Source organism: Pristis pectinata, chromosome 14 (assembly GCF_009764475.1).
Source record: "Pristis pectinata isolate sPriPec2 chromosome 14, sPriPec2.1.pri, whole genome shotgun sequence".
Taxonomy (NCBI): Eukaryota; Metazoa; Chordata; class Chondrichthyes; order Rhinopristiformes; family Pristidae; genus Pristis; species Pristis pectinata.
This window is the reverse complement of record NC_067418.1, coordinates 47,856,208-47,883,539: the sequence shown is the minus strand read 5'-3', so window position 1 is coordinate 47,883,539 and position 27,332 is coordinate 47,856,208. Positions and strand designations below refer to the sequence as shown.

The 27,332-nt window shown below is 46.4% G+C and overlaps 1 protein-coding gene across 1 annotated transcript in view; it reads right to left on the bottom strand.

The window, feature by feature from the left end:
• Positions 1-1,488: 1,488 nt before the first annotated feature.
• nup160 (nucleoporin 160) overlaps positions 1,489-27,332 on the bottom strand; it is an 82,050-nt gene continuing 56,206 nt past the window's right edge. Inside the window, exons 26-34 of the mRNA XM_052029712.1 lie at positions 25,966-26,062; positions 25,486-25,591; positions 20,853-21,013; positions 14,743-14,803; positions 12,506-12,616; positions 9,809-9,932; positions 7,988-8,089; positions 6,295-6,436; positions 1,489-1,701 (exon numbers count right to left, since the gene is read on the bottom strand). Coding sequence (XP_051885672.1) covers positions 1,489-1,701; positions 6,295-6,436; positions 7,988-8,089; positions 9,809-9,932; positions 12,506-12,616; positions 14,743-14,803; positions 20,853-21,013; positions 25,486-25,591; positions 25,966-26,062 — 1,117 coding nt within the window. The remainder of the gene's footprint in view (positions 1,702-6,294; positions 6,437-7,987; positions 8,090-9,808; positions 9,933-12,505; positions 12,617-14,742; positions 14,804-20,852; positions 21,014-25,485; positions 25,592-25,965; positions 26,063-27,332) is intronic.

The window sequence follows — 27,332 nt, the reverse complement described above, 5'->3', positions numbered from 1 at the left end:
CCCCTCCCCCCCACCTTCTTATTCTGGCTTCTGCCCTCTTCCTTTCCAGTCCTGATGAAGGGTCTCAGCCCGAAACGTCAACTGTTTATTTCCCTCCACGGATGCTGCCTGACCTGCTGAGTTCCTCCAGCACTTTTTGTGTGTTGCTCCAGATTCCAGCATCAGCAGAATTTCTTGTGTCTCAGTAATTAATAGCCCTTTGCCTAGTTAATATGGATTTGAGACTCTGAGACGGTTCCACTTTCTGACAAAGCACTAAGGGAGCTTCCCCCTCTACCTCCCTGTCCAAAATCTACACATTACTCTGCTGTAGTGGGAGAAAAAGGGAGAGGGTGCCCATGAGGCATGAGAAGAGAAGTGCCTGTACGCAGAGCAGGTTTTAGCTCAAGTGGGCAAAGCTGCCTGGCTTCAGCTAAGAGAACGGGTGGTGGGTGTGCCTCAGGTGTCCCATGGTTGAGTAGCGGGTTTGTAGAAGGCTCCTGTGCTCAGTATTTGACCTGCCTGCCCTTTCCCTCCTGTGGATTACTGCAGCTTTGAGCACATCAGACGCCTCAGGACACTGAATTATCAGTGCATGCTCAATCGCCCCAGTTCGTGCGACAGAATGTACTGTGGGGAGGGGAAGTAACCAATTAAAGAGAGTTTAAAAGTACTTTCCTTCAACTGAAGGAACAGACTGAACATACACAGAAGAACATCTAAGGTGGGGGGGGGGGGGGGGGGGGGGGGCGAGGAGGGCATCAGAAACAGGAGCAGGTGATGTATGGTACACTGTAGGAAGAGTTAAATTGCCTGCAAGAAAAAATGGCATGATATTTTATGGCCCAACTGATGTGCAAAACCGTCGAACAGGCAGCTGAAATAGAACGGTCGGCTCCAGCTGGTGCATCGAGGCAATGGGAAGCTGTTGTAATGGTTCTAACGTGGAAGAGGCTGGAATGGAAAGTGGGTGGAACAACTGGCTGAATAACGGGAGGGCAGCTTCAACACTGGTCGATACAGCAGAGCTGCTCTCGTTGGGAATGGGTTGCCCAAAGGGATGGTGGAAGCAACCAGCAACAACTATCCAAAGTGTTGAATAAATGCTTGAACAGGGACATGGGTCTGATTGGGTCAGAGCTGCACAGTGGGGGCCAGAAGGTGACCTTAGAACACTTCAGCAGGCCCCTCGGCCCACAATGTTGTGCCGACCCTTAAACCTCACCTAAGACTATCTAACCCCTTCCTCTCACATATCTCCCTACTTTAAATTCCTCCGTATGCTTATCTAGTAATCTTTTGAATTTGACCAATGTACCTGCCTCCACCACCACCCCAGGCAGGGCATTCCGTGCCCCAACCACTCTGATATTTATACCAACCTTGCTCTGATATTTATGAACAATGAGGTAATCTGTAGCTATGCTGGGTCAAGATTGGTGGAGAGTCCAGGGGTGAGGTTTTTTTTAAACTCAGAGAGGACGATTGGTTTGTATTTAGCTGCTACATTCAGTAGTGCATCATCTTACACTGGCCTGGAAGGGGATTCCCTGCAACTGCCACATACCCAATCCCACAGGCATGCTCCACGCTCACCTCAATGCCGAAGTACTGGTGCCCCTTCCCCATTAATGCATCGATGTACTCCAGCACCAGGTCCACCGCTTCCTCCAACAGGTCGTAGTTCAGGTATAGACGCAGGAGTCCAGCCACATCCTCTTTCTGGTGTAAGACAAAAACTCTTCAAAATTGGGACATGATAACACACACACACAAATTGGTACATGATAACACACACACACAAATTGGTACATGATAACACACACACACAAATTGGTACATGATAACACACACACAAAAATTGGTACATGATAACACACACACAAAAATTGGTACATGATAACACACACACAAAAATTGGTACATGATAACACACACAAAAAATTGGTACATGATAACACACACACAAAAATTGGTACATGATAACACACACACAAAAATTGGTACATGATAACACACACAAAAATTGGTACATGATAACACACACACAAAAATTGGTACATGATAACACACACAAAAATTGGTACATGATAACACACACAAAAATTGGTACATGATAACACACACAGAAAAATTGGTACATGATAACACACACAAAAATTGGTACATGATAACACACACAAAAATTGGTACATGATAACACACACAAAAATTGGTACATGATAACACACACACAAAAGTTGGTACATGATAACACACACACAAAAGTTGGTACATGATAACACACACACAAAAGTTGTACATGATAACACCACACAAAAAATTGGTACATGATAACACACACCACAAAATTGGTACCTGATAAACACACACACACACACACGACAGGTCACTCCACCTATAGTTAATCCACTATCTGTCTGAGCATTAAGAATTAAAAACGGATTTGGATTTAAATGGTGCCTTTTCGGGGACAGTTCAAAGTCTCTCCAGCCAAGAGCTACTTTTCGCTTCATCCATTCAGTTCTTGAACCAACCGGCACAACCCGAATCACTACCTCAGTATTGCAACACTAAGATGACTTTGTGCTAAAATGGACTGCTTTTTTTCTGTTCTAATTGTGTTCTTTCTTGTAAAAATTGTGCATAATTTATGTTTTTCTTGTGAATGCTGCTTATCTGATAGAAAAATAGGGGGCTATGTGGGAGGGAAGGGTTAGATAGATGTTAGAGCAGGATAAAACGTCGGCACAACATTGTGGGCCGAAGGGCCTGTACTGTTCTATGTGCCTGTGATGCTGCTGCAAGTAAGTTTTTCATTGCACCTGTGAGTACATGTACTTGTGCACGTGACAGTAAACTCAACTTGGACTTCCCCACTCTCACTAGCCCCTGCTTTTGATCCTTCCACCAACAGGAATAATTCCTCGCTCTTTACCCTTCATGATTTTAAATACCTCCGTCGGATCTGTCTGCAACCTACACCCCCAAGAACAACAGCCCCAATGTCTCCAGTCTATGCACACACGTCCCTCAACCTTCCAATCCTTTGAGTAAGTCCCTTCAGCCCACTCCTCAGCCTTTACACTTCCTAAAGTGCAGCACTGAACACAGTACAGGCAACCCCTGCATTACGGCCATTCGGTCTATGTAAATCCGCCCTTTACAGAATTCACAAATTACTGCCCAAAGATCCGAGATACGGAACATATGTGGGGGGAAAATAAGTAAATAAATATATAATGTGAATGGAACAACATTTTTGTTGATTATTTTTCCCCATCTCTGATGTCTTGCCGCATGCTCAGATAATGTGACTTTAGCACGGTGGGTTCATTTTGCTGCCAAGCAGGTTTTTTCAAGCGTTTTCCATGTTATTTACCCTCAAGGTGTCTGAAATGGGCCAGCAAGTGCACGTTGGAAACCTGAATGACCATGGAAAGGAATTTCACTGATGTAAAATTTTACAAACGTTCGACATTGGCGGAAAACCTTATGCAACAGCCAAAGCTGTGGGGCCTGCGCAGCATCAGCAGCTGCTGTGTCTCCAAATGCAGCTGCTCACCACTTAAGAGATTCACTTTGGAAACTGGCATGGCTCTCTCTTAAGTGGCCCTCCCTACAGTGAGCCAGTGGCTTAAGGTATCATCAGTACTGTTGAGAGAAAAAGCATCCCGTACGAACACATCTCCGCTTACAACACGGGATTTGTTGGGAAGCAGGGTTTTATGCTACGGAAGATTGCAATACTGATGGTTTTCTAGGAACGCAACCCCTCCGTAATGCAGGGGTCGCCTTGTACTTCCGTGTAGCCGAACCGGTGTCGTATAAAGGTTCATCACGACTTCCTCGTCTTTGTAGGGATCCTCTGGGCTCTTTAAACAATTTCTCAACCTGCTCTGACATTTTCAGACAAACCATAACACAGAGAGTTGCTCTTGTACCTCTTTGCTTTGCATCACTTCTTCTCAATCTCCCTAACGAGTGTAACATTTTAAATTTCTCAGCCATTAAATTTCACCAGCCCCTTGAAGTCCATCACCAACCTGCTCACAGTACAATATGGGTTTCGTGTCACCTGCACATTGGACATTGTGCCCTAAACACCCAAGTAGGAGTCACTGTCCAACACTGGGATAGCGCTCACACTCCCCCCCCCCGCCCCCCCAAAATAGAGGCATGGGATTGCACCCAGGTGAAAGCAAAGCATCTCAGTTTAAAATGTCAGTTTTGACCTTAGAGAGATTTATAAAATTATGAGGGGCATGGATAAGGTGGATGGTCAGTCTTTTCCACCCCCAGAGTAGGGAAATCAAAAACTAGAGGGCATAGGCTTAAGGTGAGAGGGGAAAGATTTAAAAGGGACTGAGGGGCAACTTCTTCACACCGAGGGGGGTGGGTATACGGATCGAGCTGCCAGAGGAAGTGGCAGCGGAGGGTACAATTAAATTTAAAAGACATTTGGGCAAGTACATCAATTGGAAAGGTTCAGAGGGATATGGGCCAAACACAGGTAAATGGGACTAGCTTAGGTGGGCATTTTGGTCGGCATGGACGAGTTGGGCTGAAGGGCCTGTTTCCGTGCTGTATAGCTTTCAGCTCTAATCAGTTCCAATAGTGCAACGTCCCTCAGTACTGCAATAATTAAGCTTAGACTTCTGCGTTGAAGTCTTGTGGGACTTGACTTATGAGCCAATGACAACAGTGACACCTACCAAACCACAACTGTCATCTCCAGCAATGTTCTCTGGTTGCAAAGTTGGAGACCCGAGGTGTCTTGTGTCCCAGCTGCCTTGTGTCCCAGCTGCACCTGCCGTCCCGTTTCCTCTCCGATTCCAAGTCTGATATCCCGGCCACTCCCATCGGCCCTTCTACCACCTGCCGGCGTGTACCCACATTCTCTAAAGGCAGACCCGAATCCTTTGGGACCGTGCCTTCCAGAATCCCATTTGCTTTCAAATATTGTGCTAAGAGGGGGCAGCCCGCCCCAACAGAACCAAAAGCTGCATTCTAAACATCACGTCTCTCAGCTACAGCTGTCTACCTACGCTGCACTTAGCTACAACACTATATTCTGCATTCTGTTTCCTTTTTACTACCTTGATGCAATTATGTACGACGTGGTCTGTCTGAATGGTACGCAAAACAAAAAGCTTTTCACTGTACATGTGACACTGATAACCAATACCAATTAAGCCTAAACATTGATGATAATCCAGTTCACCTCATTGTAGCCCAAGGAGGGAAAATTATTTACATAAAATCACTCACTACGTGAAGAGACTTAAAGCTATTCTGAAAAATCAGACCCAAGAGCCTGCCAACTCTCTTGGAACTACTGGCGGGTCATACACTGATGATAACAGGCTCAAGAAAGCGAGGTGTGTTGTCATTAAACGAAAAAGGCAAACATCATTTAAAAAATAGGGAGGTTTTGTTGCAGTTGTACAGGGTGTTGGTGAGGCCTGGAAGGTGGGAGTCTCAAACAATGGGACATAACTACAAGATTTAAAACTGGAAGACTGATAGGAAACCTTACCTAAAAAAAGAGACAGTCCATTGGGGACAGTCCAAAGGAGGTTCACCAGGAGAATTCCTGGGACGAGAGGGTTGTCCCACCAAGAGAGACTAAGTAGCTTGGGCCTGTATTCCATGGAGCGTAGAAGAATGAGGGGAGACCTTATTCAAAACATACGAGATCCAAAGAGGGCTTCACAGGGTAGACGTTGGGATGTTTTCACTGGTGGGAGTCTCAAACAATGGGACATAACTACAAGATTTAAAACCGAGGCACGTCGGCATTTCTTCTGGCAGAGGGTGGTGAACCTCCGTCATCCTCTCTCCCAGCCGGCAGTGGAAGCTGGATCATTAGAAGTGTTTAAAGTGGAAATGGGATAATTATTCGGAAGGTCAAGGAAGAGAGGGATACGAAGGGATGGCACAGGAGTTGAGGCCAGTGTAGACCAGCCATTGAGTGGCAGGGCAGGACTGAGGGGCTCGGTGGCTACTCCTGCTCCTGGTGTTTTTGTGTACATTATGTTAAAGAGAGCAGTAATCCCGTTCCAAACAATTATATCATGCAAACACTTGCTTGCCTGGTTACATTATATCTAACTCATTTGGTGAGCTGCCCATAATCTTGAAACTTACAAATGTAAGACAGTCAGACACAGTTTGATCAGCTGTAAAGGGAGATCTTGCATCCAGATTGTTCTTATCACGACGCCCTGATGCACAGGGTCACACAGTCCAAGCGAGAAAGTAACTCTCAATTAAGTTACTCAAGACAAAGTGAAAAGCGAGCAGCAGTTTTACCTTGTAGTTGTTAACAAGCCAGTTGGGAAGTGGCACTCCATGTGACAGGAGTTTGTTGATTACACAGTGATGGTACTGTGAACTGCTAGACTGGTAGCGGTCAAGATAGGAGGACAGCAACCTCCAGGCTTCATTAGTGGCACTGAGTGGAGAGAGAGAACAGGCAGGAGGTTCGATCAGAAAAATGCTTTCTTACAAGAACGAAGACCTTGGGCAGTACTCTGCTAAACAAAAAGGATCAATCTTACAACGGGCTTCCTTCCCAGAGAGGCAAAATGCCACTGAACTCAATTACTGAAAACAATCAAACGAAGGCCCCGCATTGATGAGGTAACTGTTAAAGATCCCATGGGACGACAGAGGAGTACAGAGTTCTCCCAGGGACTTGGGCAACAACTCTCCTTCCGACTAATAATGCTTTTGCTGCGGGATGGTTGTCATGTTTACAGAAAGTGCCAAGAATACTCACGCAGGTCAGGCAGCACCTGTGGCGAAGGATACCGGGTTAATCTTCGACTTGAAATATTAACTCAAGGCAACATCTGACAAAGATCCTCACCACCCGGGGCCATGCCATCTTCTCGCAGCTACCATCTGGCTGGAGGCACAGAAGCCTGAAGCCCCACACCGCCAGGTTCAAGAACAGCTACTTCGCTTCAACCATTCTGTTCTTGAACCGACCTGCACAACCCTAATCACTGCCTCAGTATAGCAAAACTATGACCACTTTGCACTGCAGTGGATGTTCTTTTTGTTCTAATTGTGTTCTTTCTTGTATAATTTGTTTCGTTGTGTGTGACTGCTGCTTATCTGATGCTATGTGCCTGTGATGCTACTGCAAGTAAGTTTTTCATTGCAGCTGTGCATACGTATACTTGTGCATGTGACAATAAACTCCACTTTGACTTTGCGCAATATCATAGGCTGGACTTCCTTTTATCATTTTAGACTATTTATTATTCCCAAGAACACTACGGAGCTACTGCCAGCTGGAGATGTCTGGAGACTTTTCTTCAGAATCTTAGTTCATCTCAAGCCTTTAGTACAATTCAGGGATGCCTCACCTAATGACGTATACACTGCAGACATCTTTCTGGGTGGAATTATCCTCACTGGGAAAGATAAAACTGTTTCATTAAGCAGGTGAATGCTTTATTTGACGTCCAAGATAAGAACAGAAAATGCTGGGAACACTCAGCAGATCAGACGGCGTCTGTGGGAAGAGAAACAGAGTCAACATTCCAGTTCCGATGAAGGCTCTCCGACCGGAATCACTGACTCTGTTTCTCTTCCCACTGATACAGACTGACCCGCTGAGTATTCCCAACATTTCCTGCGGTTCTTTTGTGAATTTCCATTTTTATTTAATTTTCTTTTGTGGATTACCCAATCCAGCTGATTTGACCTCAGATCCGCAAGAGTGCTGTCGACTCTCGTGCCCTTTCGGATCGCTTAGTCAACCGCTCCATTGCAATATTAAAACAATGTACCACAGATGTTCATGGCTCCGGGCCACAGCTTACTACCCTGGCTATCAGAGACAATCAGAAAGCACTAGCCTTGCCAGCAATTTGAAATGTCAGGAATTCACCAATATCAGGAGGTGCACGTGACTGTGAGAATTTCAGTCAAAGGGCGTGGCCCCGGCGGCAACTCCCCTCCCCAAAGTTGACCTTCATCCCTTCGATCATACCTAGATTCCTTTGTTGCAATCACGGAAGGCATCTGATTTGTTTTCAGCCAGTCCCAGGCGGCAGACTGCGTTGTCTCACCACTGAACTGCAGTTTAATGCATCTGAAAGAGAGTACAGAATTGTACATGGTGCAGCAACCAACTTCAATACAGATTACATGCAATTCTACAAATGTGTGGGAACTTCAACAATAGCCCCCATTGACGCTGAGAGACAGGCAATGGTAACCAGATGAGGCTCTCAGATGACTTCAGCCCCAAACACATTAAATGATTAACAGCCTCCAGCTGACCCAGATCGACCTTATGAACAGATTGCTTGTATAAATAACAGGGTGAGAAGCGCAAGACACCAACAGCTCAGGACTCTGCCCTGTTCAGGCCCACAGTCTGTCCCTGCACAACACTGATCGGATCTCCTGTTCAGCTCCACCTTCCTGCAATAAAACAGGTTCTGCTGCAATCACTCCCACATCCTGTCGTATACAGCCACACACTGAAAGCCACCACTTTCAGCCTACACGGTAATACAGACTCTGCCATACACAACCCCACACAGGTCTCCCAACTTCTAAAACACACTCACTCCCACGTTTACTTATAACAATGCATCAGGTTATTTGGCCCATCAGGTCCATGCCGGCTCCCACACAGCATCCCATCAGCCCCATTTCACCCCACTCCTCTGTAGTTCTATGATTTACTTCTCTCTCACTCATGCCCAGCAACTCTCCTTTAACGTCGCCAAGGAGTAACTTACAGCAGCCAATTAGCCTGCCTGAACAACTCTGGCATGTGGAAGGAAAGCAGAAAGCCACGCGTGCGGGAGGTGCGCAGGATGTGCCCCACTTTCAGCCCTCAGCAGGTACGACCCCCTCTTCCCCAGATCCGGGACCCTGCCCTAATCGTCTCATCCGCAGGGGATCGGTGAGGCAGTGGCATTACCATGCTGTACCCTGTTTCTTACACTGTACTAAGAATATACTAAAATGCTTTAAAATCAACAAAGAATGGAACCATTTAAAAAAAAGCCACAAGCGTGATGGGGACCTCCTGCTGAACCTACAAAGCAAACTCAGCCGTCGAGAAAGAGCCAGCCCCTTCCAGGTCCGAGAGAGAGCAGCTCTCCTCAACCAACTTCTGACTGATGAGAACCCACCAACACGAAAAAAAAACACCCACTAAAACACAGAAGACTGCACCCTCCAGGTTTCTGTCCTGTGAGTGGCATGTTCACTTCAACCTCCACAGTGATCCAGAGCACAAATGGATACTGATCGACAAGAGAGGGGATCAGCCTACTGTGTTCAGTTCTGGTTGCCTCAGTGTAGGAAGGATGTGGAAGCTTTAGAGAAGGTGCAGAGGAGATTTACCAGGATGCTGCCTGGATTGGAGAGCATGTCTTATGAGGATAGGTTGAGTGAGCTAGGGCTCTTCTCTTTGGAGAGGAGGAGGAGGAGGAGAGGTGACTTGATAGAGGCGTACAAGATGATAAGAGGCATAGATCGAGTGGACAGTCAGAGACTTTTTCCCAGGGCGACGAGGAGGCAATAATTTTAAGGTGATTGGAGGAAGGTATAAGGGGGATGAGGTGGGTGCGTGGAACGCACTGCCTGCAGAGGTTGTGGGGGCAGATACATTAGGGACATTTAAGAGACTCTTAGACACGTGAATGATAGAGAAATGGGGGGCTATATGGGAGGGAAGGGTTAGATAGATTAAGATTAGAGCAGGATAAAATGTCGGCTCAACATTGTGGGCTGAAGGGCCTGTACTGTGCTGTAAGGTTCTGTGTTCTAAATCAGCTTATCCCACACTTACTTGAAGGCAAGTGCTTCGAAGATGGGGGTGAGCGAGAGTTTGAAGGTTTGACACAGGGAGATGGCCGTATCAAAGAGCCCCACTTGGACGAGCAAGGCCACGATCTCCTCAGCTGAGGCATTCCCTGTGGTGAAACAGAGGGTTAAATACTGAGCATCCATCAAGCAAGAGACTACACAGATGGACTTACAATTTGTGCAGACGGGTATGTTGCAGAAGGAATCATACATTTAAGCTATAAATTATGGAGATGATGTTTGGGACTAAAAGTCCACATAAATTTACATCCCAGCCAGCCAGCCATGAATTTGAATTAAACTTTCCTTAAAAACTTAAGCAGTGAAGGTAACCATTAAGCTATTGGATTGTTGCTCACCGATGTCCTTTAAGGAAAGAAACCGGTCATCCCCACCTGATTTATCCTGTATGTGACTCCAATACCACCCGCTTTGGTCAACTCTAGCGACCGGACAAAGAAGCCAAGAGCACAGACCAACCAAGCGGTGGTCAACCAATGCCGCCTTTCCAGTGACACCCAAAAAAGTCTGCGGAGGTTTCGATCCTGTATTATAGCATGGACAAGGGACATTCCGCCTCTGGCGAGTTAGCAGGCTCAGCCAGTGCAGCGTTCAGATGGTTAACACAGCTCTGTTACCTCAGACTGTGGAGTGGCAGAGGGTCGCACTGAAACAGGATGATGCAAGGACTGGGCTTTGACTTTATCAGACAAGCTTTAAATGAACTCAACGCTATTAGGAAGGCAGTCACGAAGCCAGCTGGTATACTGGCTTTCGCTGATAGAGGATATAAATACAAGAGTACAGGTGTCTTCCTACAATTATATGGGGCCTTGGTGAGACAACACCTGGTTATTATGTACAATTTTGGTCCCCTTATGTTAAAAAGAATATATGTGTTGTACAGCAAAGATTTCCCAGACTGAGACCCCAGGGACGGCAGTTCTGTTAAAGGTCGACTAGACACGGATTACATACTCTCGAATTTAGTCAGATGAGAGGTGACTTCATTGAAACCTACATTTTTTTTTAAAAGAGGGCTCCACGAGGTAGATACACACAACATGATGTCCCTGGCTGAAGAGTCTCAGGACAAAGCGTAGACCATTTAACACTGAGATGGGGAGAAATCTCTTCACCCAGAGAGTGCAAAGCTTTGGAATCCTCTACCCAGTGAGCTGTGGAGGCTCGGTCACTGACTGCATTTAAAATAGAGGTCAATAGGAGACACAAGAGACTGCAGGTGCTGGAATCTGGAGCAACACACAGTCTGCTGGAGGACCTCAGCAGGGTCGAGCAGCATCTGTGGGGGAGAGGAATTGTCCACATTTCACGTCAAAACCCTGCATCAGGATCAATAGGTTTCTGAGCATTAACATAATCAAGGGAAAATGGGGATCAGGCAAGGAAATGGTATTGGTTTATTATTGTACCGAGGTACAGTGAAAAACTTGCCTTGCATACCGATCGTACAGGTCAATTCATTACACAGTGCAGTTACATTGAATTAGTACAGAGTGCATTGAGGTAGTACAGGTAAAAACAATAACAGTACAGAGTAAAGTGTCACAGCTACAGAGAAAGTGCAGCGCAATAAGGTACAAGGTCACAACAAGGTAGATCGTGAGGTCAGAGTCCATCTCATTGTATAAGGGAACCGTTCAATAGTCTTATCACAGTGGGGTAGAAGCTGTCCTTGAGCCTGGTGATACGTGCCCTCAGGCTCCTGTATCTTCTACCTGATGGGAGAGGAGAGAAGAGAGAATGACCCAGGTGGGTGGGGTCTTTGATTATGCCGGCTGCTTCACCAAGGCAGCTAGAGGAGGAGAGGCTGGTTTCAAGATCAGACTCATGTAAAATGTGTGGAACAGCCTCAAGGGACTGAATGATCTACTCCTGCTCCCAATTATGTTCTTAGGTAAAGAAAGGATTAGGCACCATGTTACATTTCAAAAAAAGCCAGTCACTTTTGTTACTGACCGACAGACTTGAACATTAAAGTGCACCTCTGTATAACAGAACTATTAAAATCTCAAACTGCACGTAGCAGCCAACAGTTTCCTCCGGGTGCTCCGGCTTCCTCCCACATTCCAAAGACGTACGGGTTAGAAAGCTGTGGGCGTGCTCTATTGGCGCCAGAAGCGTGGCGACACTTGCGGGCTGCCCCCAGAACACTCTACGCAGAAGATGCATTTCACTGTGTGTTTCGATGTACATGTGACTAATAAAGAGATCTTATCTTATAATCAAAGACCCATCCCACCCCAGACATTCTCTCTTCTCCCCCTCCTGTCGGGCAGAAGATACAAAAGCCTGAAAGCATGTACCACCAGGCTCAAGGACAGCTTCTACCCGTTATAAGAATGTTCCCTTAGTATGACAAGATGGACACTTGACCTCGTTATGGCCTTGTCTGCCTGCACAGCACTTTCTCTGTAACTGCAACATTTTATTCTGCATTCTGTTACTGTTTTCCCCTGTTCTACCTCAATCCACTGTTGTAATGAAATCTGTATGGATGGCATACAAAATAATGTTTTCTGCTGTATCTCAGTACATGTGACAATAAACCAATGTGTGTCGAATTGGTTAATTACAGGTCTCCTGAAAGACAAGGCATGACGCTAATAAGGCGCAGCAGGGAAGATACTACTTCATCGGGCAGTGTTTCTGGTCTTACCAGCTACTGCTGCAGATGATGGATCGTGCTTTACGAGGTCCAGTCGAGTACGGGCCAACATGTACTCTTTCTCCAAGTCCTTCAACTCCACAATGTCAATCTGACGGCAGACTGAAAGTACAGGTCAGATCCGTCTGTTAAACGACGTCACGGGCAACTCCACGCACGTCGTCGCTTCAGTACACACAGTAACCTTCCCCCACCCTGCCACACACATCGTTGTCCCTCCCTCACCATGTACACCCTTCAGTACAGAGCACGATGTGCCCTACTTTCAGCCCTCAATACGTGCTACCCAATGTCCAGCACACCATCTTCCCAGATCCGGGACACTGCCCCAACTTCCTCACCTGCAGACATGACACACAAAAGCACAAGCAAAGGGGCCGCCCTTGGGAGTATTGTGCCCAGTTTTGGTTGCCCTGCTATAGGAAAGATGTTATTGAACTGGAAAGAGTGAAGAAAAGATTTAAAAGGATGCTGCCAGGACTCGGGGGACTGACTTATAGGGAGAGGTTGAGCAGGTTAGGACTATTCCTTGGAGCGTAGGAGACTAAGAGGTGTATAAAATCAATGAGGGGCATGAAAAGGGTGAATGCACTCAAGTCTTTCTCCCAGGGTTGGGGAATCAAGAACTAGAGGGCATAGGTTTAAGGTGAGAGGGGAAATATTTGATAGGACCTTGAAAGGAAACATTTTTTAAAAAATTACACAGAGGGTGGTCTGTATATGGAACGAGCTGCCAGAGGAAGTGATTGAGGCTGATGCAATAACAACTTTTTAAAAAGACAGTTGGACAGGTACACGGATAGGAAAGGTATAAAGGGATATGGGCCAAACCCTGGCAAATGGGACTAGCTTGGATGGGAATCTTGGTCGGCATGGACCAGCTGGGCTGAAGGACCTGTTTCCGTGCTGTACAACTCAAAGCTGCTTTCGGCTGCAGGCCAACCCTTCACTGTACAACAGCACTTTGCCACAATTAGAGATTATGGGCGCTGGGGGCAGTGGAATCTCTCTCGCTCTGGACATGGCCCCTCACAGCTCCGACTGTGCCGCCTGTTTTCTTTGACCCTGCCCACTTGTGATTTGCCTATTAAATATGCGCGGCCCCATTCATCAAACTGGTCATGGGAAAGGGCACCTCACTGGTGAGCCACTGACTGAGTTGCCTTTTGAATCCTGTGGGGAATCGGAAGTAACCGTGGAGGCAGGAAGACACGAGTCACCGACTGCATTCTGGAATCTGCTGCACAGTCACGGATCAATTCTGATACCGTGTAGGGCTCCACCAACGAGGAATGCATCAGGACTCTTGCCGACCATGGTAGGGGCAAATCAGAGAGGGGAATGAGAAAGACGATGCACTAAACCCTCCCAGAAATGGTGGAGAACAACAGGCCTGGAGTGAATGAGGAGCTGGAAGTAATTAGCATTCCTTACAAAAAATAGTATTGGAGAAAATAATGGGACAAAATGTGAAAAGTTGCTCAGGACCCGATAACCTGCATCCCAAGGTTTTAAAGTGGTGGTAATGGAGGCATTGATTTAATAGGAACTTGAGGGGCAATTTTTTTTTGTTACACAAGGGGCAATATCTGTGTGGAACAAGCTGCCAGAAGAAGTGGTTGAGGCAGATACAATAACAACCTTTAGTAGACAGTTGGACAGGTACATGGATTGGAAAGGTTTAGAAGGTTATGGGCCAAATGCTGGCAAATGGGGCTAGCTTAGATGGGGCATCTTGGCTGGCATGGACCAGTTGGGCCAAAGGGCCTGTTTCCAAGCTGCATAATCCTATGACCGTGACTGCACGACGACGTGGTTCTCCGAGGCAGGCAAGAGGGTGCCAGCAAAAACCCAGACCAGAAGTCTGCTCAACTTTGTCAAATGATAAAATACCATGAAGAAAAAGGATTAAAACATAATGTAGGAGACAGCTGCTGCCATTGGTCCCAGGAAGAGTAACTCATTGGACCATGCACAGCCACAGAGCAGTGGTATAGTAACCCGAATACTTCAGCAAGGCAGCAATCAGTATCGAGAAATATATTGCAGATACTATACAGAATGACCAAATACATTCATTGCACTACACATGAAGCAGCTTTCAACCACATCGATGTTCAAAAGCTGAAACATTGGCATTTAGAAACATTCAAAATTAGTTCTAGCAGGTTTCTTTCATTGACAGCCTGAAGTGAAAAGAAAGGCCGGAACAAAATAACGGGACTCACCTTGCGTGGCGGTGTACTCCCCGTCGTGGCTCCTCTTCGGCGACGCCCCGGGGCGCTCGTACTGTTGGCAGGGAGAAAGGTTTACACAGACGGCCCCAGCACCAAGGTGCTCCACAGCGACCCCGTCCCCAAGGGATGCAGCGCGTTGAGCACAGTGCCCTCTAGTCCCCTGGCACTACCTCAGACTGCCACTGCAGTTAACCAACTCCTACCACAATTTGCACATACACGTGTTTGCTGACTTCACTCCTTAAAGACTTGGGAACGTCATCCACCAAGTTATTAGGATTCAGCTGATCGAGGCATATCACTCACCGCCGTGTACTACTAAACTTAGTGCCCCTTCAAGTGTGCAGGAATCACCAATGATGTAATTTTAGATTCTCAGTGAAGTGCCCCTGTTCATCACTAAAATGGTAACACAACACTAAAATGAACACTAAGACTGCACTGGAAGCTAAATAACCAGAGTCACACAGCACAGAAACAGGCCCTTCGGCCCAACTGGTCCTTGCCCACCAAGATTCCCATCTAAGCTAGTCCCATTTGCCCATATTTGGCCCGTGTCCCTCCAAACTGTTCCTATCCACGTTATCTGTCCAAGTGCCTTTTAAATGTTGTTAGTGTACCTGCCTCAACCACTTCCTCTGGCAGCTCGTTCCATGTACCGAACACCCTCCAGGTGAAAAGATTGCCTCTCAGGTTCCTGTTAAATCTTTCCCCTCTCACCTTAAACCAACATCCTCTAGTTCTCGATTCCCCCACTCTGGGGAAAAACACTGTTAGCATTCATCCTATCGATGTCCCTCTTATACACCTCTATAAGATCACCCCTCTTTCCCCTACGCTCCAGTGAAGAAAGTCCTAGCCTGCTCAACCTCTCGCCATAACTCAGTCCTTCGAGACCTGGCAACATCCTCGTAAATCTCCTCTGCACCTTCCAGCTTAATGGCATCTTTCATATTGCAAGCTAACCAAAGTAAACACAATATTCCAAATGTGGCCTCACCAACATCTTGTATAACTGCAACATAACAGGCCAACTTCTATACTCAACGCCCTGATTGACGAAGGCCCAACGTGCCAAAGGCCTTCTTCACCGCCCCATCTACCTGTAATCCATCCTCTGGGTTACTTCATCTCAGCTGTGGCCTAGTACAGGTGGGGTCGGGGACGAGATTGGTCCTCTTTGGCTTCTTAATTAAAAATAAACTGATAAACAAAATAGGGGGAACAAATGGATTTAGACAAGGCCTCAACCCATTTTCGATTTCAGCTGATTGACACCTGTCATTTTGTGGAACACCTCCAGTCGTCAAGCAAGAGAGGCTGGGATTGACCCAAGTAGACAATGAGAAGCACAACACCACGTGGTACCCAGACACTGTGCCACAAGAAACCCATAGCAACTTCCTTATGATGCTGCCAGTGTAGATGCACCTTGATTCCTAATCGTATTTGCTGCCACACCTCAGCATCAATAGTGCCATCACCTTCAAACATTCCGAATGCTCATCAGCTCTCAACTGAACAGGCAGCGTCAACCACAACTTTGTAGTCTCCCATACAGCAATATTGAGTGTATGCAAGCACAAGAAAATGTTCCAATGTATTTGATCTGGCCACAGAAGAACAGCCAATTACATCTCCTGAAACTGCATCAAGCAGTTCTTTTTTAAAAGAAGTTTCTAGCTGCATTTCTTGTAAGGGATCTTACAAAACATGCAATGATTAGGAGTATATATAGGCCATTGGCCACCAGCTAAAGCACTACAAAGTTGTACAGCACAGAAACAGGCCCTTCAGCCCATCATATCCATGCTGACCTCTTTGCCCATCTGCCTGCACTAAGTCTGCATCCTCCAATGCCTTGCCTATTTGTGCCTGTCCAAATGTCTCTTAAACAGTGATTGTATCTGACTCCACCACCGAGAAGCAAGTCCTCTCAGGGATATTATACTGAGGGTAAAGGTTTAAACAAGGTTTCTACCAGCAAGAATCACTGGATTGAAGACAACTGGGAAAAATAAACTGCATTAGCGTAGGGTCTTTCAAAATTAGAAGGGAAGTGTGGGGTAAATCAAGATGGGATTGTTCGTATACATAAATCCATTGACGGTATTAAATGAATCTGATGCCCTTTCAGCAGATGGGACGAGGATGAAGTGGCACTATAATTGACACCTCAAACAAGGGTGGATCAATGCAGCTTGCACTACCCACACAACTATACTTAAACCGTGGAATCCCAGGGGTTTAGTCACCCTGGAGGCCTGACTGCCAGAGCCATGCCATGGGGCAGAACAGTGGTGAGCAACGACTGGGCCTCAGCTGGAGGTTCGAGACCGCTTGGTGACAAATACCTTGACAGGTTCCTGATGTTTTGCAATTTTTTGTTTTAAATGTCTCTGATCAGAATTATTCAAATACATGAAAATAGTGCTGAGGAAATCCATATAAATAAATAGACCTAAAACATATATTTAAGTGATAGAAATTAAGTAACCGCATTAAGATAAAAAAAACATTTGCCGCTATGGTCAGCAAACACAGCTTGAAGCTGTGGGACCAGATGCAACGTGCATTTGGCTCCAGCCCTGCACATTTGTACTCTATTCTTGGTGGCAAGTGCAACTTGTTTCCGCCTTCTGCATTGCAAAGTGTACGTCAGAAGGCACAGAGAAGCTGACACACACCACTTTACTGTGGCTCTTTATGGAAATGCCCTCAACAAATTAGTATTCCCAAACCCAATGTTCCTAGTTACAATATATTCTGGAGAACAAATGTACCACAGTGTGGCAGAATTGGTCATAGTGCAAGAACAAAAAGGGACAACGTACTTGAAGGTTCGAATTTGGTTACAACTAAGAAATAAAGGAAATTTTACAATGACAAATGTATACTAAGGATGTCAATGCCAGGAAGGAGAAGGGAAATGTGGGCCAACTAAGATGGGATTGTTTGGCGCCGGAAGTGTGGCGACACTTGCGGGCTGCCCCCAGAACACTCTACGCAAAAGATGCATTTCTGTGTGGTTCAATATACATGTGACTGATAAAGAGATCTTAATCATAGAACATAGTCTGAGACAGTCAAATAGTTAAAAGATGCAAGAACCTCTCATTAATGAGATTGGGGGACTGAAACTATCCAAGGACAAAGAATGAGGAGGCAGTGAAATGTTACTCAGGTTAAGAGCTATTTCGTAGACGTCTCCGTCTATTTCCCCAAGCCACGTTTTGTCAGTTTATTTCTGGTTTCAGTGCGTTTTTAGGTCAACCAAAGGCAGCAATGCTGCATTTACCTCTGGGGAGTAATGCTGCATGGGTCGTGAACAGTGAACACAGAATTAGCTTTAGGGAAAGTAGACATCAAATGTGGAAAACATTCAGCCAGAGGGGGCTACGTGCAGCGAGCTGAAAAGGGACATGGGCCACGTAGCTTGAAATGAAGCAAGCAAAAGGAGGACTTAAAGTACAGCATAAATCACACTTATAAGGGAGTGGGGAGGAAGTGGCAGGATGACTGAAGATGTACAAGTTTAAAATGAAAAATGGTAATTGTTGCGTTCATAGTTCAGTAGAGAACATTAAAAAGGAATGAAGGACAGAGTGCTTGACAATCCAATATAAATGGGAAACAAAGCCTTTATAATTTTATTGTAGTCAGAGGCATGAGTGTTTAGAACCCTGAGGAGATCACGCTGTCAATGTAGTGGGCATGGTTAGGGTACTGGCAGTACTTTGCATCTGCCTTCTCTAAAGATGGCTCAGCAAATTTCATAGGAGGGATAGTAATGAAAAACTTGCCAGTGCTGAAGGTGGAAATGTGCCCCAATTTAGATGAGGTGGTTTCAGAGGTAAGCGAGGGTCAAATACAAAAGGTCTGTCACATTTATTCAATTCTCCATGGACTCTGCAGTGGTGCCAAAGGACTGGAGGATTGCACGTTCCAACTCTGCGCAAGAAACAGAACCACAATTACACGCCAATCAGATTAACAGTGGGAAAACATTTAGTATTTTTGATCCAGGACAAAACTAAGCAGCACATGGAAAAATATGGGCAGATAATGATTTGTGCGCAAGCGAGACAAGATTCAAATTGTAGATCACGAGGACAGCAAGAATTTAGAAAGACAGATTGGTCAGTTGGACAGAGGATGGAATTTATGGACAGACCTCAGTTCCACGGAGAGGGCGAGAGATCAGGACTGCTTCCTCAGAGCAAACAAACCAGGAAAACGAAGAATTGATAGAAGTAACGGGAGACTATTTTTAGAGGCAAAAGGTTTCATTACCAGAGGGCCCCAATTTAAGATAACTGGCAAAGCAGCTAGTGGGGATTTTATTTGCACTGCAAGTTGTGATGACCTGGACTACAGTAGTTAAACAGGGCAGCACTTCCAAAAGAAACCAGAAAATAAGCTGACAAAACATGGCTTTTGGGAAATAGACCGGAGACTGCAACGAAATGGAGAGCTCTTAACCTGAGGCACATACACCGAGCTCCTATAATGGTACATTATTTTGTTTCTGGTCATTCATATGATACTGAAAATTAATTACAGAACTTTGTAAAATTTGTACTCCTTCAAGCATTTATCCAGCTCCCTGTCAGAAGCTGCTGGTGAACCTGCTTCCACCAACCTTTCAGATGGTATACATCAAATCACAACTCTCCGTTTTGAACAATGGCTTCAGGTTGCCTTTGGCTCCTTTGTCAATCACTGTATTTCTGCAATATCAGGTCACAGACTCTGATCGACTTTAACAAAAGCCAGTACTCCGAACACTTCCATTAAAACTAAATATATTCTCCTTTAAGGGGAACGAACCCCATTTCATTACGTAACTGAAGTCACTCACCCAAGTACATCCCTCGTCAAGGCCTTTGCATCCCTGCGATTTGAACATTACTGAATTGTAATGCAATGGCCTGAGATGTACTGGTATGTTGCCGGTGGTCCTGGAGACAACTGCCAGCAGGGAGTGAGCACTGCACAGTGGGAAGCAGGTCCCAGATTGGAACCTGCACATCAGGAACGCTTTGGAAGACCATCTGACCCCCTACTTCACCTTTGAACATGGCACAGAGCCTTGGGCGGAGCGTGCTGAGGTGTCGGAGCTTCAGAGCCATTTAAAAGCAGCTCAGTGTGGCAGCTCAGCTGCCAACAGGCTCTCAGGGTGAGGCCTCTAGACCCACTGCCCGTAACCCATCTGCGGGTTGGCTCTAATGGGATGCCTGAGGAAGAGAGGGGCTTGGGGGGTGCATATGGATTCATGGGGCCGCAAGAGATGAGTGCAGCCATGGAGACGGCACATGGTGCAGTGCATCGAACTCTCTCGCCCTGTCGCCTCTCAGCCAAGGGCCATCCAGCACTTTTGTTTTCAAAAAAAGAGAAGCTCACTATGAACTTCCTCACTTTAGAGCTCATCGCTTTAACAAAACCCAAAACCTTCAAGGTCTTTAGCAGAAACACATGTCCACCAGAAAGTGTGGATCCAGCGCCTCAATGGGACCGCTCGTATTTCGTCTCAACTCCAGGGAGCAGGCACAACTGCTCGATTCACCTGACACAAGTACTCCAGCTGTCAGCCCTTCTAGATGACAACTTAAGTTGGTAGACATATGTTCTCACTAGCTGATTGAATCACAGAATCATACAGTACTGCACAATACAGGCCCTTCAGCCACAATGTTGTGCCGACCTTAAACCCTGCCTAAGACTATCCCCTATTTAAATTCCTCCATATGCTTATCTATTAAATCTGACCAATCTACCTGCCTCCACCACCACTCTAGGCAGCACATTCCATGCCCCAACCTCTCTGGGTAAAAAACCTTGTTCTGATATCTCCCTTGAACTTCCCACCCATTACTTTAAAGCCATGTCCTCTTGTATTGAGCATTGGTGGCCTGGGAAAGAGGCATTGGCTGTCTACTCTATCTATTCCTCTTAATATTTTGTACACCTCTATCATGTCTCCCCTCATCCTCCTTCTCTCCAAAGAGTAAAGCCCTAGCTCCCTTAGTCTCTCCTCATAATAAGGGGTACTGGACATAGAGCCTCAATTATAAGTAGCACGTTGAAGAACATTCTTATACCATGGCTCCGGAGGCTGGCCGCACAATCCAGGCGTACTCTGGTCGGATTTGCCGCAAACAATTTATCCCCACCAGATAACAGTGCACTTGCTTCTGGAGACCTTGGAGAGAGCGGACTTCTCGGCCCAGACGCATTCCATATTCGAACATCACTGTCCCAGCTGGGAGACAATAGGGGAGAGAGAGAGAGAGAGAGCGAGAGAGAGAGAGAGGGAGAGAGAGAGAGAGAAGTTATCAAGAACTGCCTAAACAAGTCGAGTTGCAGTGGCAGCTCCATCTACCAGTTCACCCCAGCCCAACCATGCCAACAACACTGTTAAACGCAACCCCTTCATCCACCCAATACAAGCCAAACACTTGTCCTTAAAGCAACCCTCCTTCCCCATCTGGAATACGTTAGATGGTTTGCAAAAAGGCACAAGAATCAAATAGAAGTCTGTCATTCAAACCAGACTGTGTAACAAATCATTAGTGAATGCAATACATGGCTCGTTCAGCTGAGCAAGATGAGGCAGCATTCCACCGAGCACAATGTTGTTACTTTAAACTGATTTGGAAATGACTCAGCAAGCCACTTCGAATCAAAAGAAGTTCCAAGACCTAGACGTCTAACTTGCATTGACTCAGACAAGTCCAAGGCACACCAAGTACAATCGATTCTTCAAATTTCTCCTTTTCAGTAGCTGGAAGGTTCTTCTGTCAAAGATCAGGAGCTGCACCGCAAACTGCTCAAGCTTCAGCGCGTTTGCTGTACTCTGAGTCATCCCTTTCAGCTGACGTACCCACATCCCTTTACCACATGGCATCAGTCACAGACAAGACAGAGAAACACACCAGCCTCAAACCTCGTGAGCAAGTTCTCCTCCACGTTGAACGCACTTGGATGAAACATTAAGAGCAAACAAAATGTGGTCTGGTTGGAGAACTTCAATGTTCATTGCCAAGAGTGGCCAGGCAGCAGTGTTACTGACCCAACCCTGAAGGATGATCAGATCAGATCTTTATTAGTCACATGTACATCGAAACACACAGTGAAATGCACCTTTTGCATAGAGTGTTCTGGAGGAAGCCCGCAAGTGTCGCCACGCTTCCAGCAGCAATATAGCACGCCCACAACTTCCTAACCCATACGTCTTTGGAATGTGGGAGGAAACCCACACAGACACGGGGAGAACGTACAAACTCCTTACAGACAGCGGCCGGAATTGAACCTGGGTCTCTGGCGCTGTAAAGCGTTATGTGAAGCTGCCTATCTGGACGTCAGTTGGATGGGGAAAGAACAAAGAAGAAGATCTGAATGTGACATAGAAGCCCAACCACGATGGTACTGACAGGCCACAAAGCACGCAGGACTTGTGGAAGCGAGGTTCCCATTCACAATGTGGACATACTTCCTCGCATCGTCTGTCACTACCAGCACGTTGAAAGGGATAAAAGTGTGGAACCATGAGCCACGGTGCTCCATCACAATCTGTAAACCTCATGGTGGCCGCTTCCTTCCCTCTCTTGTTACTTCAAACCAGGGAACCAATGAAAAGTTCAATGAGCTGCAAATCAGAGGGAGCCTATGAGGTGCCCACATGGTGAAGCTATAAACAGAGCTGCTTGTATGCCAAATAGCAGAAGCAGCATACTACAGAGGGAGCTGAGTGGTCCCACAATCAACAGATCAGATCAGAGCTCCACAGTCCTGCCACATCTAGCCATGGTCGAGATGTTTTTTTCCCAGAAAAAGATAAGGTGGCACCATCCGATCATAATCTTCTGACGGAGGCAGAAACAGGACAAGTGAGAAAAACAATATTTGCAATCACCTTTAACTGGACGAGAAAAGACAGTCAACGCTAGCTTCTTCCCGGGGTCCCAACCATCGCATTCACACAATTAGATGAAATTCCATTTGACTGCAAGAAATGTCAAGTACATTGACGTATCCAAAGTCTGCAGCCCAAATAACAGCCTAGTGCATTGCTGAAATGGGCAGGCATGGTGGTGTAGCGGTTAGCGTAACGCTATTACAGCGCCAGCGACCCGGGTTCAATTCCGGCCGCTGTCTGTAAGGAGTTTGTACGTCTCCCCATGTCTGCGTGGGTTTCCACCGGGTGCTGCCGGTTTCCTCCCACATTCCAGAGACGTACAGGTTAGGAAGTTGTGGGCGTGCTATGTTGGCGCCAGAAGTGTGGCGACACTTGAGGGCTGCCCCCCAGAACACTCTACGCAAAAGATGCATTTCACTGTGTGTTTCAATGTACACGTGACTAATAAAGATCTTGTCTTAGTGCTTCACAACTTGCTGAGCTGCTCCTGTGTAACCACCACAATGGCAGGCCCCCCCACTGAAACATTGCAGACTGTGTGCCTTCCGAGGAAAAATTAAGCAAAGGCTAATCCAGCCTATCGTTCTATTAAGTGTCACTTTCTCGCCAATATCCTGCTCACTAACATGCAGTTGGGGTTCTGACAGGACCACTTGCTCCAAAACCCATCACTGCCTCGGTCCAAGCTTGGACAAAGAAGCCAACTTCCAGAAGTCAGGCAAAACCGCTCTTAAGAACATAGGACACTACAGCACAGTACAGCCTTTCGCCCACCATGTTGTGCCGACATTTTATCCTGCTCTAAGATCTATCTAACCCTTCCCTCCCACATAGCCCTGCCATTTCTCTCTCATTCACGTGTCTATCTAAGAGTCTCTTAAATGTCCCTAATGTATCTGCCCCCACAATATCTGTGGGCACTGCGTTCCACACACCCACCATTCTCTGTGTGAAAAACTTACCTCTGACATCCCCTAATACCTTCCTCCAATCACCTTAAAATTATGTCCCCTCATGTTAGCCATTGTCGCCCTGGGAAAAAGTCTCTGACTGTCCCACTCGATCTATGCCTCTTATCATCTTGTACACCTCTATCAAGTCACCCCTCATCCTCCTCCTCTCCAAAGGAGAAAGCGCTAGCTCTTGATGCAGAATTTGACCAAGTGCATGGTCAAGGAGCCTGGGAACTTTGCTCTGGTTCCCATCTAAGAACTACTGCTATTTGTTTTACTTTTTACAATTAGTGCTAAATGCCGGTCTTACCAGCATGATTACATCTTCCACGTGATCTCTTCTCGCAGCTACCATCGGGCAGGGGGTACAGAAGCCAGAAGTCCCACACCACCAGGTTCAAGAACAGCTACTTCCCTTCAACCATTTGGTTCTTGAACCAACCAGCACAACCCTAATATGATAAGGTGGACTCTTGACCTCACAATCTACCTCATCATGGCCTTGCACCTTATTATCTGCCTGCACTGCACTCTCTCTGTAACTGTAATACTTTATTCTTCATTCTGTTGTTTTACCCTGTACTACCCTGATGCACTGTGTAATGAATTGATCTGTATGAACGGTATGCAAGACCAGTTTTTCAATGTACCTCAGTACAAGTGGGGATAATAAACCAATGTACTCAACACAATTTAGCAATACTTTGATCACTTTGCACTTTTTTGTGTCCTTGTAAAACTTGTGTATAATTTGTTTACTTTACGTTTTTTCTTGTGAATTGTGTTCTTTCATGTAAAAATTGTGTATAATTAATTCTTAATTTATGTTTTTCTTGTGAATGCTGCTTATCTGATGCTACGTGCCTGTGATGCTGCTGCAAGTAAGTTTTTCATTGCACCTGTGCACACATGTACTTGTGCATGTGACAATAAACTCAGACTTTGAATAAAATGATGAAGTGAGCAGGATATTGGACCCGACTGCAGAGACTGAAGCAAGCAGTACTCTCTGAGGTGGAAGGGGGATTAGGAGGAACGACGTGGGCTCGACGATCAGCTCAACGTGAAATAAGATGCTGAAGCCCAAAACTACCACTTCATCCAGAGATGATGGCCAGTGGGAGGGACAGAATCAATGGCTGGGGAATGGAGCTTCTGCAAGGGTTCGGTTCTTCACCAACATTTAATCACAGAAAATAGTTTTATGCGGGAATGTCAACTGAACAGCAACGTCTGTTGAGGCGCGGGTGATATAGTGTCAGTTACCATGCGCCAAATACAAGCTGACTCCTCGTCCATGGATGGCACTGCCAAGGAACGCTGGGCCACTGACAGACCCTCGGGCGAATCCAATGTGAGCGAGGATGCGTCCTACCTCAGATGCACAACCTGGCAGGGGCGACGAGGTATCTGGGGTTGCTCTCCAGCAGACAAGAGTGATGGAAGGGCCCGGAGCAGTTTGATGCTGGTGCCACACGGTGGGAAGAGAGTGACATACAGACCATGTGGAGCCAGCTTGGACAAAAGGACAGGCGGGCTGAGGTAGGTTTGCACACCTGTAGACTTTTATCTAATAGTCAGGAGCCTACAGGGAATACCAGCTCAGTGTATGTGCTGTTGAGTGTTACACCATGACGTCAAGTACACCTCAGTGTACAGGAAGGGGTGACCATTTGTCCCATGGTGTGACATGCTACACTATATGGATATTAGAGTACAATGACCGACTCGGTGTTGCACCGTGATTGAACTAGTGCTATGCAACCCCCCTCCCCCGCACCCCCCAGACTGATAGCACAGCCAGTATATTTGGCAATTAAAGGTCATGAGACGAGGAACCAAGAGCACAGGCCCAGACTTTACCTTTCCTGAAGTTGTGTCGCTGGACATGGAACGCGTACAACAACTCGTAGTAGTTGTGGGTCAGGAGGTCCACAGCCCGGGCACGAGATTCGATGATTCCAACAACCTGAAACACAGGGAGCAGGGATGGCCTGAAGCCTGGAACCAAACCCCGAGATCGTCTGTACTACAACAAGTGGGAAGTTTCAATCCTCAGGCAACCCTCTCATTCACATTCTCAGGCTTCAATACTAGTACGGCTGCTCCATCGAGCCCTCCCGGCATTGAATGTGGCATTGCTACCATCAAGTCCAGTGCTTTTAACCATTGGATAATCCATGCACACACAATACTAACTTGTACCAACACCAAGGTGATTGCACGGATTTTCAGAGTGGTATATCGAGCAGCGACGGGATGATCAGGACCGGTGCAGAATAATCAGTCCAGCCATACGCAGAGTCCCTCCCCAACCTCCCTCTCTCCGCGGGCCTCCCATACCTCATCGTGAAGGTTGATGTAAGGAAATTCCACCAGGTCCTGAAGCTGGGAGCGCTCACAGAGAACCACCACCAACTGACGCAGGCAGTCAAGCTGTCTGCAGGAAGAGAGACACCACACACTGAATCACAATGGAACAACAGCAGTTCAGTTCCCCTTCCTATACTAGATACGATCTCTTTATTAGTCACGTGTACATCGAAACACACAGTGAAATGCATCTTTTATGTAGACTGTTCTGGGGGGCAGCCCGCAAGTGTCGCCACACTTCTGGCACCAACATAACATGCCCACAACTTCCTAACCCGTACGTCTTTGGAATGTGGGAGGAAACCGGAGCACCCAGAGGAAACCCACGCAGACACATGGGGAGAACATACAAACTCCTTACAGACGACTGGAATTGAACTCGGGTCGCTGGCGCCGTAAAGCATTACGCTAACCGCTACACTACCATGCCTGCCCTAACTACTCTGTACTGTGGTCACATCCTCTGCACATTTAACATTTTTTCCAGCCACCAAATATGTTCATTATGCCATCAATATTTTTTATTTTGTTGAGTCATTTTAACCCAGGCCTAAACCTGCAAGACGTTTAAATATGTTAAGCTGGAAGTTTCCTCTTGCCATTTCTCCAACTAGGACAATAGGGCTATATTTTCTAATACAGCATTATTAATGATCAACAATTTGCTGGAGGAACTCAGCGGGTCGAGCAGCATCTGTGGAAGGGGTGGGGAAGGAATTGTCAGGACTAATGCCAGGTTTCGACCTGAAACGTCAACTATCCTCCCCCCCACCCCCGCCACAGATGGTGCTCGACCCGCTGAGTTCCTCCAGCAGATTGTCTGTTGCTCCAGGTTCCAGCGTCTGCAGTCTCTTGTGTCACCCTCAATGATCAGTCTGCAGCCAGTAGCTGTAAGTATTCCTTGCCAAGGCCCAGTTTCCAACAGGCGGCTGGGACACTGATCGGTAAGGCAGAGAGTGGGAAAGGCGCAGACAAAGAAACAAATCACTAAAGTGCGAGGCAGCAAAGTCCAGGAACCTCTGCTCCAAGATCACAGTTTAATAGTTGTGTCCTTTAACCTCAGGGAGACAGCACCTCTTAAAATAAGATGGACAAGTAAGACTCTGGATGAGGGGCTGAGATGGACAGAGATGCAAGCATTTAGTGATGAGATAAATTTGGCATTGCCAGCATATTAGGGGATAGGTCAAGGGCCTGCCTGTACTGATATAGGTATTTTATCGAATTATTTTGGCCTGTTTCTCAACTGTGGGAACAAAAATTCAAACAGACTACAATTTAAATAGGGGTCCAGTCCACAATACACGGACCACTAAATAAATTGGATCCAATTCAGC